Source organism: Photinus pyralis, unplaced genomic scaffold, assembly GCF_008802855.1.
Source record: "Photinus pyralis isolate 1611_PpyrPB1 unplaced genomic scaffold, Ppyr1.3 Ppyr1.4_LG2, whole genome shotgun sequence".
Taxonomy (NCBI): Eukaryota; Metazoa; Arthropoda; class Insecta; order Coleoptera; family Lampyridae; genus Photinus; species Photinus pyralis.
Genome location: NW_022170403.1, coordinates 42,605,396 through 42,620,557, shown reverse-complemented (window position 1 = coordinate 42,620,557; position 15,162 = coordinate 42,605,396). Strand labels below are relative to the sequence as shown.

The window sequence follows — 15,162 nt, the reverse complement described above, 5'->3', positions numbered from 1 at the left end:
AAAAATCCGGCCACAAATATGAAAGATAGCGTTGCACATGGGCAATCCATTTTTGTCGTGCTACTTCAATGTCAGTTTATGAGAAGAATTTCATTTCAATGCTTTTCTAAATAAGAAAGTTGGAACTGCGCATGCGCAAACCTAAATTTTGAAACTAATGTTAGATTTTCCTTTGTTCCAAGCGCCTAAATATCAAATTTCACTTAAATGCTTCCATAGATAAAAAAGTTGGCACTGCGCATGCGCAAAACCAAATTTTGAAATTGGCGCTAGATTTTCCTTTATTCCAAGTGCCTATGTATCAAATTTCGTTTAAATTCTTCCATAAATAAAAAAGTTGGCACTGCGCATGCGCAAAACCAAATTTTGAAATTGGCAGTTGATTTTCCTTTATTCCAAGTGCCTATGTATCAAATTTCATTCAAATGCTTTTATAAGTAAAAAATTTTGCAATTCGGTTTATAAATGGTCGAGATGCGAAAAGGGCACTGTGAATTTTGAATCGATTCGATTCAACTTTTGGCGTTGCGTATTATATGGCTAAATCTATGCCCATATTGAATTTCATGCAATTCAGTTCATAACTAACGGAGATGTAAAAGCGATCGAACATTTCTAAACAAAGTTATCGTTCACACGGACAGATAGATGATAGCAATGCAAAATTATAAACGATCTCTAGGATCGTTAATAAACGGCAAAAGTGTAAAATTATGGAACACGGTTTTTTGTTTTTTTTACAATAACTTTTTTTGTAAGCGGTACAGAAAAAATTCCTTCCTTGGTACAAGACTCGACATCATAACGAACCAAATAGCGAAAAAAGTAGAACAATAGCTCTTAAGATAAAGAACTAGTAGCGTCGCAAAACGAGCGGACGGACGAACGGACGGACGGACGGACAAAGTGGCCACAATAGCGCATTTTTTTTTATTTTTGTGGAAATGCGCTAAAAANAGTGCCTATGTATCAAATTTCATTCAAATACTTTTATAAGTAAAAAAGTTTGCAATTCGGCTTATAAATGGTCGAGATGCGAAAAGGGCACTGTGAATTTTGAATCGATTCGATTCAACTTTTGGCATTGCGGATTATATGGCTAAAGCTATGCCCATATTGAATTTCATGCAATTCAGTTCATAACTAACGGAGATGTAAAAGCGATCGAACATTTCTAAAAAAAGTTATCGTTCACACGGACAGATAGATGGACAGACAGACAAAGGAACAGACGGAGAGACCAACCGGCAGGCGACAGATAGCAATGCAAAAATATAAACGATCTCTAGGATCGTTAATAAACGGCAAAAGTGTAAAAATATGGAACATGTAAAAAACGGTTTTTTGTTTTTTTTACAATAACTTTTTTTGTAAGCGGTACAGAAAAAATTCCTTCCTTGGTACAAGACTCGACACCATAACGAACCAAATAGCGAAAAAAGTAGAACAATAGCTCTTAAGGTAAAGAACTAGTAGCGTCGCAAAACGAGCGGACGGACGGACGGACGGACAGCCGGACGGACAGCCGGACGGACGGACAAAGTGGCCACAATAGCGCATTTTTTTTTATTTTTGTGGAAATGCGCTAAAAATGGGGATCTAGGCCATAAGGTTTCCCCTTTTTATCAAATACAGATTGATACTTCTACTCGTTTTAGGGACGTTTGTAACCGATGGACCGACTGAGGAATTTTTTCATGACACAAAGGATCATAGTTTAACACCCGTCCAATGGAATTTTTGGAGGTTTTCAAAATTTCATAATTTTCAGGATATATTAATTTCATCAGGATGATTTCGCCCATCGATAACGTAGTCTCTTAGATGAGTTCGTACGAGGGCAGCGTCAAATATACACGGCCTAACCGAATGAAACGGCGTAGACTAAGAATTAACTTTTATTTTTCAATATATTTCCCCTAAACATTAATCCCTTTGTAACATCGCTTCAAGAACAGTTCAATACCACTAAAAAATATGTTTTTGGTTTGTCCTGCAGCTTTCAGCACGTCTTTGTCACAGTAGTGACTTCCCCTTAGGTCTTTTTCCAATTGGTCAAATAACTAAAATAGTCACTCGAGTCAGGAATGTACTGCAAAGGACCCGAGGCCTAAGTACGCGTACACTCATATCGTAATACAGAATCCTGCCAGGCGGATTATTTGCTACCCTGGCAGATAGTAAGGAGTAATATCGCAAAAAACCTAATGCGTTTCTTTCTTACTGACTTTTGTTATATTGTACTATTAGGTACTGCTCAATCAAACACACCCATACAACGTTATTTTTAAAAAGGTCAGTTCGAAAAGATAACCGTATAGTAACTTGCATTAAAAATTAATTGAGATACCTATACGATTTCTGCAAAAACTATTTAAGTAGTTTTATGGTGTCGGCCCGATTTTTGGATATTACCGAATGCTGGTAATGTTAAATTTGAAACTGGTTTTCGATAATTATATATTTGCATTAATGATTAGTGGCGTTGTCATCTTCATTACGTGCTCAACTGCAAACATCTAATTGTATGTTGTTTATCAAAATTTGATGAATTAAATTATTCCTTATATGTTCACAGCGTGTCGATGAAGCTCTTTGAGGAACATAATTGGTCGATTTTTAAAGTTATTAAACTGGATAATTTAATCGAGATTAATTCTTTAAAGGTATAATCTAAGCAGCTGCATCGAAGTTTAAATTAAAGTGTAACGTACGGTTTGCTTTGATATTCCACGCATTATGTTTATTTATACTAATAATAACCGTAGCTGTTTAAGTATCTGGAAATGTAACTAGCAACTTCAACTAACTTAACACGAATACAATTATGTTCAATAAATAGATGATGCTATCTAAAATGTTAAAATCTTCAGATCTGGAGGATATCTTCGGATATATCTGGCAGCGATCGTAATCGGAGGGCGCACCGTCGGGTCGCGTTCTTCGTAAGTAATGGTCGCTTGTCCCACAATTACATGGAACAATGGCTATTATATTGTTATCGAGTTACTTCGCAAAAATATTGACTTATTATATGCAAGTATATACCTGCTGCCGACCGCGTAGGTGTAGGTTACATCGCATGTAGTTACATATGCTATCCCCTTTAGTTATACACTTTACCGCGTTTTAATGATTTTACCTGAATCTGTGCCGAAATCATTTTAAGACAACCAGCTCATAGTCGTCTTCACTGCTCTTAGCAGGGTCTACTCTACACGCTGTTCATGACAAAATTTGTTGACACTCGAAAACAAGGAGTAACGTTTGTTGGTATTTTGGACAAGTACTTAGGTACGCATCGGTACAATAAGGTTTTATTATTAATTTATTACTAAAAAAGGAAAGTTTTAATTCGCCTGTTATCTATTATAGAGATGAGGAAGAATGACTGTAAATTCTGTCCAAATTAAATCTAACAATATTGGAATCCTGAGGTGTAATACAGTTTCGTATACACAGGGAAAAGAACAGTTGTATAACACGGGCTTTGTATTTAGTTCGGATTGTCAGTCTGCACTCTCTAGGAAAATTTAGTGCGTGGGGTAATAGAAGAACATGAATTACATCTATAAAACAACAGTGCATATTTTTTAAATACAAATAAGTTCATCAAATTGCAAAAAACACCTTTATGTTAACTTATGAGTGTTTATATGGTGTAAAAACTGAAACTGAAGAGTACGCGTGCCGGTGTTTCTAAATCATCACAAATTCTAAAAGACCACACGTTTAGCGTTTGGCAAAGGCTTGCGTGGGGGTTGGAAGCGTTCGCTGTTCTAGAATCTAATTAGAATGCTTCTAGCGATGGAAATAAAACCTTGTTTTAGGCTAAATTGTCAAAAGACGTGGCATTCCTAATGCACTTTAGCAAATTGTATGCCTTGAAAATTTCCACTACATTTCGCCTCGGGGGGATACTCAGTGGTGTACGACAGAGGGGGGGGGGTGGAGGGGCGGTCCGACCCGGGCGGCACTGTGAAAGGGGCGGCAATAATCATATTGACAAAATGCCCAACTTGGTCTATGCGTACCAACCATTTAATGAGACGAAATGTGTATAAGAATCTTGGGAGACGAGTTGAAAGGTTTTTTTAACAATATGCATCAGTGTTGCTGGATGCGGAAGATACTTTTCAAAGCTGAAATTGATCAAAAACCACCTGCGATCTACTATGAGCACTTTGAAGTTGAGCAACTTAGCTATATTGTCAATCGGGAATACCCTTACCAACGAGATTGATTTTGACCAAGTCATTGCGAATTTTGCAGCTTTGAAAGCACGAAAAATTTTGTAAAATTGATTTTTAGTGATATTTCAGTTTTCTTTATTTTGGGTTTAGATATAATAATATGTAGTTAAATTTCGATTATCTTTAATAGATTATTTCCTCGATTATTTCAAATAAAAAACTGACATTAAAACTTAACCTTTACTCCCCTCGCCTAACTCATTGGGGCGGCAAGTATTCCACCTCGGGCACCAATGACCGACGGTACGCCACTACTCATTAAGTCATTACCCATAGTTCCATTTTATTCAACCATTTGTGATAAATGCATGTTTGGATTATTCTGGTCAAACGTGGCGCAAATTATTTTGGCTTTTACTGACAGCAAGATAAGTTCGTTTCGAGTGGCTTGAAATATATTGTGAGAGCGCGACAACTTTACTCATAGGCAGGCAGTACAAAGACCTCAAATGGGAGACGTGTGATCACTTCATCAAAAATTCAATTGTTTTTCGTCACTCATTTGTTTTTTTAAATAAAACAGCTATAAATGCTGCCTTGTTATCGGAAATAAATTATTAAACAACTTTTATACAGAAAAATGTTGTATACAGTCGGTATTTACAGAGATATATAGTAAATTCCATGCATAGTAGGCACCCTGTATTTGATTTTTTTTAGATTTAATTTTTAAGGGGACGGGGTTTCAGGTAAAGCTGAATATTATATGGGAAAGCAAATACAACCATAGAGTAAAAACGTTGTTTACTCTATGATACAGCAAGACATTGTATTATGGAATTGGAAGTCGCTTGCTTATTGTTTAATATCTTTAGGGCACGAGGGAACATTGTTATCAACTTTCGGCAAAATGTTTCCAGTCAAAAAAATAAATTCTTTTTGAATATTAGAAGATAATAAATAATTGCGAATAACATTAAATGTGATGACAAATTCTTTTTGAATATTAGAAGATAATAAATAATTGCGAATAACATTAAATGTGATGACATCAAATTCCATTCCGTTTATGCCATCTGACGCACTATTCCACAGTAGATGCGTTGAACTCACTCTAAGTTTGTTGGATTGAGTTGAAGTATTGTGTTTGATCAAATTTCAATCCTGCAACGTTTATGTCGCATTTCAATCGGATCTGTAGAAACCGGACAGAATCTATCCACTACGTTCATACGGCGTAAACGTAGTCTATGTAAATGTAAGAGAGGATAGAGAACTTAAAAGAAATGGTTCACAAAATAATTAATCGCCTCTAAAGAAATCACCATGCAATTTATTTTGGGTTATAGAATCTAAATTTCATCGAAGAATTTCCGTTCCGCCGAAAGAACACATCAGAAATATTTGGTACTACCCATGTGGTCAAATCTACTTCTTAAGTCCCTCTATCATCTCTAACATTTATAGCATACCGTCGATTTATAAGCCTGAATAGAGTTTACTAATAACTTTCACAATACATACAAAATTACAATTAACACCGTGCATACTTATAAATGCCTAAACGGAATAATCATTGTTAACTTGTTTGTCGCAATTTAATCTCGTAATATTTGTTAACTTCCGCTCGCTTTGATTCAAGTTTCTAATTTCTAGATTACGACACATTTTAAAACTTTAGGTATGCAATATCTTACCCCGTGAAGGAGTAGGTGGTAGTAGTTTCCATTAACATAACGAAATATTCTTCGGCAAATAAAACCTTCATAAAACTACACTATTTGGTTAATAAATTCAATTTTCGTGTTTTTAGCTTGCATACAACGTGTGTGGGTTGGTAACCCCATTGCGCATCCAAACACTATTTTGCCTTCAAATTGGAAAAAAGCCACTTGCAAAATGGATACGTAATGTATGCGCTACATATACATATTAGGACACTTGAAGAGATTCCTCTTACTATTCTTTCAGTTTCTGTCTGCATTTTCGTAACCGGGCCCCAGTTACGTTCTTACGGTTTGTATTAACAACTTATTACGAGCCTTGATTACAGTGTTAAAAAATGTCATTTTGTGAACGGTTTTGTTAACTTTTTTTTTGGCATTTCGGAATTGTTTTATTTTTCTCTAAATTTTCCCGTTCTTAAAAGCGCGTTCAAATCGCTTATGGGGTCGTTTCAACCCTTAAACATTTCAGATGTTAAAGAACGTGAGCTTGTGTTGACCCGGTATCGGTTCGGGTCAATACCCCACCTGATCAAAGGAGGACCGGCGCCAAAACACTTGACAGTAGATCTTCCAGTACGTTTAGTGTAGCATAAATAATTGGTTTTATAAAAATGTTTTGTAGGTTTACAATTATTTTTGTATAAATGATATGAGGATGCTTCTCGTTGTCCATTTCTTGATTCGAATCGGTTAAGTAGGTATACGGCGGCTTCTTTAGCGTTAACACGTTTCGCCTTATTTTATTGTCTGATTCGCTAATCATTTGCTTTTCTTTTGTAGTTAGAATTAACTGATTTTTTTTGTACTCGACTCGAATTAGTCGCCGTCCTATTTTTGAATGCGATAATTGAAAGTTACCACAAAAAATTAAAAAAAATTTGGTCAAATCTGAACTATTAATTCATGTTTGTACAATTAGTCATCCGAAGCAGTACACGATGTTCAAAATTCCACGGAAACATATGGCATTCAATTTTTTTTCCAATAGTCAAAATTCGCTCTGTTCGGCATTAAGCTTCTTATTATTAGAGTTATGTTAAAATTTCATCATATGTCGACGTTTTAGATCATTTTAAGCAACTTTGAAAGAATAATGTTTTTTTCTGTATGACTCGACGGCATTTGTTCAAACTTTGGATATGTATATTAGGCATAACGTAACTATTTTTGAAAACATAATTTTGGAGCGCCGCAAGGGCATCGAACTTTTTTTTTCAAATAGCAACTTAAAATTCTTCGTTATTCGAAAAACCTTGTTTTTTTTGTGCACAACCTACAAAAATTATGCGAGGTTTTACTACAAAAAAATGGAGAAAAAATGTCAAAGTTAAAAATCAAAAATATTTTTTTCGTCAAAACAGTTATTTTGATTTTTTAGCGCCCTGGAGTTCTACAACTGTTTTAATAAGATACATTTTTTTATATAACAAGCGAAGTTTTCGACAAGTTTAGACAATAAATGAATTATTAGATAGTAATAAACACAAACAAAAGTAAAAAAAAGCGCGCGAAGTCGCAACACAACAACGTGGAACTTGAGGTATTTACGAGAGAACGTATTATAAAAAATTATCGACTATCGAGAACTAATTAAAATTATAAGGGGCAAACTTTGTTTTTGGCCGAATATAACAATGGAATTTGGAACAAAGGAAAATAAAATAGTGGGTTATATCTTTACCACCGTGAAGCAAGCATTTTTGCCTAGAATAGATATCAGTTTCAGGGATGATTTATAGGGGTTTAACCTCGGGTTTAAGTACGAATTTAGGGAGTAGCCGAGGGGGGGAATTTTCAAATAGAAACCTATTTCATATTCTACATCGGAAAATAATAAACTTGCGTAGGAAAAGTTTATTGCATACACTTATTATTTTTTGTAGACACTCTTCTAAAAGCGCTATTTGGTTTGAGATAAGAAGCTGTTTTGTCAAGAATTTGGTACATTTTTTTCTGTAAATTATAGTGGCAAAACACGGAAAACCAAAAAGAACCCTCAGTCGCCATAATAAACTTAATAATAAACAAGTATAAATTGTGCACAACTCTTGTACAGATAAAGCGCATTTTTTTAAACCGAAATAGCTTTTGTTTTGAGATCACCAATGGATATATTTCTTGCAGACGTCTCAATCGCCCTTTGTGAGTACCCTCTTCCGACAATCCGTTGTTGAGGTATAAGGAAATATACCCGATCACGATAAGAGGTCGAGGAGGAGGGCTATGGTTGGTAGAAATTAATTCCTTCGTTGAGACCTTTCATTAGAGTACCATGAGGATAAAACTAGTCCCAGCGAGGGGGGGGGGGGGGGAGTGGAACTAGTGGTACTCTAATGAAACGTCTCAATGAAAGGAATTAATTTCTACCAACAATAACCCTCCTCCACCTCTTATCGTGATCGAGTATATCCCTTATACCTCAAGAACGGATTGTCGGAAGAGGGTACTCACAAAGGGCGATTGAAACGTCTGCAAGAAATATGTATATCCATTGCTGATGTCAAAACAAAAGCTATTTCGGTTTTAAAAAAGTCGCTTTTTTTACTTTGTCGAGCCCTACTTCGTGGGTTGTAAACGTTTGGAGGAACTGTTTTTTGGATTTGGAACTTGAGTTGTCTAATTCAAAGTTAAGGTCGTTGTCAATCTCGTTGTCAATCACCTGTGTCTTTTACCGTTCTCTTAAACTGTTGGCAATAAAAATTTACATGTCTACTGTAGTGGTAATCCCACTTTCAAAATTATTAAAGTATGACAATTTCATTCTTCCTGTAAATGTTAAATATGTCGAATGTTAATCGTAGAAATTATTGATAAAAAATGAAAGTTGATCCCCATGTTTAGAAAGAAATAACAAAATAACATATTCTTAATGACATGTATGTTTGATATTAGAATAAATTTTTGTCTAGCTTTAACCGTAACCATTTCAGTTGTATTATTAAGCGGTAGAGCAAAGCGATGCAATAGGGGAGTTGATGGTGTACGTCCGTTGGTCTATCTTTGGACTGATTCGGTTCAAACTTTGCACACCGAGGTCATGCTCCGCCGCTTTTTTAGATCCGCTTTAGAGGTCGATTAACGAGCGACCCAATTCGTCCATGATTTTGAACTTTCTGTCCGTCCGTCTGTGTACTTGGTAATTGGCGAACGATTTTGAATGTTTCAATTCTGTTTTCAGTAATAGGTAGACCTCGAGGTAGAGAATGGTCAAGGGACTAACTGATTAAATTTTGGTCATTTGAACTTTCTGTCCATGTCTGTGTACAAACACTTGTTGTCTATATTGGTTTGAAACAGTTTATGAATATATTAAGCAATCTTTGTGCTCCAAAAATATACAATTAACTGGCTCTTGCCGTGAAATGGTCGTCACGCTGTTGTATAGTATATTATATAGTATCAAGAAGGTGTCGAATAATTAGAATATTACCATGGAAATTAACTGTCGGATAAAGAATTTTTGAACTGAACTAGCCATTTTAAGTCGACACCCGGTATTACTACCATAGACTGAGAAAATGTTTCCGTGTTCTATTCTGCATTATCTATAATTATATACCTTTCGCGTCGAAAGTTTAGCCCATTTATATTTTTTCTATCCAGATGCAATACAAACGTCTCCGTTGGTGATAGGTAACTTGACTCACTTGTGTAGGTCTACGTGCTTAAAGTTAAAAACGTTTCCAGTATGGTGGCAAAATGATGTCACAAATTTGCATTCGATTACCTGTACCAACCCATGCAGAGTAACGAACTGCTTGCGAATTTCCACCCATACCATTATTATTGTGTAGGTCTCCCGGCGTCAATGGGACTTTGGCGTGATGTTGGTAGTATGATTCGTAACACTTCTTTGTAAGAATAGCTAATTAATATTAGAAGAAGATTAATGATTTGTCCCCAACGGATTCACTTAAAAATGTGTTAATTATGCTTGCTTTTTTTATTTCGAAAATGCTGGGGCATTAAAGCACTGTTTTCTTGGTTTAATAATCACCACTTTTGTAGATCCTTTTGGCGTGGCTTGTCACGAATGACATGGGAAGACCGTCGGAGAATTTTACACAAACGGACTTCCACTTGTATCAATTTTGAGTGAATCATTATCTTTTACGCATTCTCGTATACATTATTACAATTCCAGGAACAATAAATACTGAAAGTCAAGAATACTTTACAATAAATAAGGACAATAACAATTAATTTATATAATTAGTAGTCTCAGTGCGCTTAGATTGCAGATTTACGTATGTGCCGCCATCGCATGCAATACCAAATTTGACAAAGACGGGTTTAGCAATTCCAATGGAAAATCGCAGACTGCGTGGCTTTGTTTCCTATTATAGCGTTATTGCACCGAAGACCGCATCTGGCTTTAAACCAAATGTGGCGATCGTAGAAAAACTACGTTATATCATGGAAATTGTACACGCAGCAAACAGGAATTCGACCTTCTTTCTTTTGTAAAAAAAAAAGGCACTAATCTAATGCAGCCACAATTACAAAGGTTGTACAAATTTCCCTGTTTGCATTCCGCTTCGCTCTTGGAATTGTTTCTTTACACTCTTCCATGTGCCGTCTGCGAAAGGAGTGCCATTGTACTTTAAATTCATAATTTCATTTTTCAGTTGAATTTAGCACAATTGCTGTTTTTACATTATCAATAAATTCCTTTTCCAATAAATTTTATAAAAATCTAAGGAATTTAAATTAAATTACGATTTAAAATAATTATCCGTAAACGAAATAGGATTGGCCATGGAAAAATCACTTAGGATGAAATATTGCACTGGACTGGCAATAGTTTCTAATTGTCGTCTAATTATGTAAAATTCTTTGTGATCGTTTATAATATTGTGTCGCAAAAATACAAGGTAGCATTAACGTAACGTCAGGTTAGATATAATTGGTTCTAAATTAATTACGTTTATTGCGTTTTAAGTGTTTTATTGCTTGCGATTTCAACGTACTTGTATTTGTTTCTGTAAACTGAAGTTCTTTAATATAACAAAATTTCTGCTTTCATAATTTTGGCGTAAAGCCAACATCGGGAAAGGAATTTACAATCTATCCTGTATTTTCTCTTTCAGTCGTCTTTTTATTTGAACTTTTAATATCATTTTCAAGCATAATTTCGAGTGTTTTACTTGTTTGCTAAATATTTTCAAGATGAGTCGGAGTAGTTTCCAGATGATATTTACTTAATGGTTAAATTGGAAACAGGATTTTCATTCCAAATGCATATATTTGGACTGTAAGTATTTTTGTTTTAGATCACAAGTGACGGGGAATCGATGCAATTTTTTGTTTCCAATAAGCGAGATTACAATACCATCACGTTCATATTTCACCGTTAATGATACTAAATTTTTGCGAAATTTCAAAAATGTGTAAGTATAGTATAAAGGGTGATTTAATAACGGATAAATTAAAAAAATTAAATGGAGGCGTATTCGGTAATACCTTGATAGTATTTTTGGACTGCGCATATTTTGACATAAAATGTATACAAGATTCCCCAGAATGGCATGGCACAAAAAATATTTTTGCCTTAAATAGAAATACCCGAATATTATTGCATTTTTGGATTCTCCAGAAAATTCTAAACATGTTTCATGTAAATGTCATACACCTAATTGGGGTCCGTGAAGTGAGCAGGACATGAAAAGCACAAACGATGGATTTAGGTTTAATAGTTTGTGCTGGTTTGTGGTGCCTTATAATAAGTATCGGCAGAACCAACCATACAAAAATTATTGACCATTCAAAATGCTCAGCTAACTTCACGCATGAACTTAAAACACAAACGACGGGTGTAATCCCAATCGTTTGTGCTTCATTTGTGCTCGTTTGTATCGAATAATAAATATCCACACGGCCCACCATACACAAATGTTTTCAACAATTGTGTCCCTAATCTTGAGTATTAAATTTCATTCAATGTGTATATTTCTCTAAACTATTCTTTAATAGCTAAATATGTGGGTGTGATACGCAAAGCGTCACTGCATATTCACCAAACATATTTATTGACGTATGTAACTCAATGACTTCCGGATGTAGTGTATAAGATAGATTTGTGCGGAAATAGCTATTACTCTCGCCAAGAAAGATTGCCGATCACAGCACACCTCATGTCGATCTACAATCTATGTTCTTCTTAAGATGCGAGCGACTCCCGGAATAGGATCGTGCCAATGTTGAAGTTCCTTATCCTTAGAAAAACATAGACTGTAGACCGGGATCAGGTGTTCTGTGACCGGCAATCTTTCCTGGCGAGAGGTTTATCTATCTATGTAATCTAAGTTTTAGATCTAAAAATCCTTAGTTAATAAAAAACGACGAGACTACAGCGTTGAACTATAGTCTAATAATCTTATTTGTTACAGGAGGAAAATAACATGTCTCAAGAGGAATCAAGCGATAGTAGTGAAGATGAACTTCCTGATCTAGGATCAGAATCAAAATTTGTACCTCCATCAACCACTCAAACGTACCCGCCCAAGAGCCCAACATCCCCTCGTCCGTTACACCAGCAAGACACTTCGAAATCGTTACCACAATCAGTCACATCGTCATCTACCCTAACTACGAGCACCAATAAATCATCAACCCAGCAGCCTGCGAGTACAGTTCAACCGCCCCCAATATTGTCCGCACCCTTAGTATACCAAACACCACAAGGTATGATGTACGCAACACCTTCAAATGGAGGAGTTATATTCAGTTTAGCGCAAGGTGACGGTAATTCAGGACAACCGCCTCATTTTATTACTATACCATTATCAGCAGTCATGTCTGCTAACGGTCAAGGAGAATTAGATTTGTCAAAACGGAAGTGACTATTGCTAAAAGTTCGGCACGTTTATTTATTTCCGTTCGTTATCTTACGTACGTGTATTTTATTTGTTATGTACTTCATTTCCGCGTCTTTATTACTTGATAAAGGAGGACGACACAGGCCGTTCGTTTGCTTCCGAATTTAAGAATGCGTGTGGTGCCGCTGTGTTGTATTTTTTTAATGATATGATATTCGAAAAGGTCGCTCAAATTAGTATTTCTATGTGAATTAGGTATAAATTGTAATTTATAATCGACAAGTTGTAATTGCGAACACGTTTGTTTATATTGTATCAGATTCCTGAAAGGTGGACAATAATATAAAATTGAAAATTTACGATTTGGTTCGTTATTGCTCTCTCAACACATCGTTAGAATTTTGTATGAATTTACGTGCATATTAAAAAAATTCAATTTTTAGTATTCAGTTCTAACGAGTTGTAAAAATATTGCTTTTTTATGGGAATACAACGGGAAAATCTTCTCTTATAATCTATGGGAAGGATTGTTTGGAATTTTCTAGTGTGATGCGTTTCTTTGATAATTTAGACAAAGTAATAAAGCCAAGTCTACATCAATGATAATTAATTTTTAGCTTACAAAGTTACTTTAAGTAAGTAATTAATTTGTGATAAGCGAGTAAAATCTTCTTCATGTTTTGTTCTTTTGCTTACATTGTCAATACATTTCTCACCAACAAAATTGATACATATATGCGATTTGAAAATTGCCGTTTCGTATCCTGACAATTGCAGAGCCATGGAATGTAAATGCTCAATACCCCCCCCCCCCCCCGCGTACTCTTACGTGCGATTATGCTTTTCTTATTTTGTTTGATATAAACCAACGACAGTTTTAAAACTGCATTTAATTTGTAATCCTAGTCTCACTAAACACTGTGGTTTGGCTTGTTTTAAAAGTCATTTTACTTGAAAATAAAGGTGAGTCCAGGAGGATGTGAAACATGAAAGGAATTTTTGGAAATGTCACAACATTTTATTCAATGAAATTTACCTACAATTTTCGAACACTGTGCATTTAACGAGAGTCAGGAGAATGCGATTGGCTGCTGCGATCATGGCCGAATTTCCTTTTTTTTTGGAATCGGTGCATTTTTTTCTATTAAAGTCGAACTCATTCCGAAATCATCTGTAGTTTCACTATCACTTCGCGCCGATTTGGTTTTATAAATCGACCTCGGTGTATTCACAAATACTCCATTAAAGTGTGCTGAAAAAGAGAGTGTACAGTGATGCGTAAGTTGGAACCTTTTTATCTTATTTAGGAGCATCAGAAAATAAATATTACAGGTGAGACAGCCGACATAGGTTTTATTCTTTTTAGCGCATTTTTGCAAATTTATTTGTAAAAAGTAGCTTTTAATCTCACGTTGGCTGGCTGGCTGGCTGGCTGGCTGCAAATGTGGGCGCGTAGAAGAACTCTTGTAGAAAGGCAACGGGTGTACGAGTATCTACAAGGCCGTGAAATTTGTCAACCTTAGGGACATGGCTACATGATGTGGGGTTGGCGACATCTGGGCGTCCTCCTCGAGCGTAGTACCTATACTAACGTGAAGGTTTTTCAGTTTTTTCCTATCTTCTACTACAGTTTTGGTCCGATTCTTTTCAAATTGGTGTGGTCGGAAAGATGTTGTAAACGCGTACAACTCCTGCGTGGCGGAATTTTGTTTTTTGGCCTAGGGGCGAACTTAACGACCTTTTGCATGGCGCGCGCGCGCGTCTTCGAGAGGTAGTCAACTTCGGGCACCTTTTACCTTCCGTTGCGAATTCTGTCACGCGTTTTAACGTTTCGTAAATCTCGAATGGCTGTCTCTCTTTCTCGTGTTGCCAATAGAAGCTCGAGCAATGAGAAGTGCCCCCCAAAAATTAAGTACTATCTTGTGGAAGGTTTTTAGCGAGATCCACCAAAATGTGGGTGTATGCACCGAAAAAGGAAATGTGGTAGCCTCCGACAAGATCTAACTGATGGTGGAGAAAAATCTTCAAACGCGAATTGCGGGTGAACGGGACGTCGGAAGTGGGTACCGTCAAAGGGAATGTGGTAGTCCCCGACATGATCTTACTGATGGTGGAATCAAATCTTCAATCGCGAATTGCGGGTGAACGGGACGTCGGAAGTGGGTACCGTCAAAGGGAATGTGGTATCCTTCGACAAGATCTTTTATTTATGGTTGCGTCAAAAGTGGCTAATAGAATACTGATCTGCCACACAAAAATGCGCTGAAGTCCCTTCGATCTCACACGAGGACTTTGATAATTTTTTCGCTAATATCTCGAAAACGGGCCGCCGCTGTAGGGGAAAAATTTTGATAATCCAATGAAATCCAATGCAAATGCTCCACAAATTTTATTTTGTACAGTTTACGAATTTGGACCGATTTC

At 36.0% G+C, this 15,162-nt stretch overlaps 1 protein-coding gene across 1 annotated transcript in view; it reads left to right on the top strand.

Moving 5' to 3' along the window:
• The window catches only part of LOC116163014 (serum response factor homolog), a 50,684-nt gene extending 37,587 nt beyond the window's left edge, over positions 1–13,097 (top strand). Inside the window, exon 3 of the mRNA XM_031476836.1 lies at positions 12,310–13,097. Coding sequence (XP_031332696.1) covers positions 12,310–12,762 — 453 coding nt within the window. The 3' untranslated portion in view covers positions 12,763–13,097. The remainder of the gene's footprint in view (positions 1–12,309) is intronic.
• Positions 13,098–15,162: the final 2,065 nt, after the last annotated feature.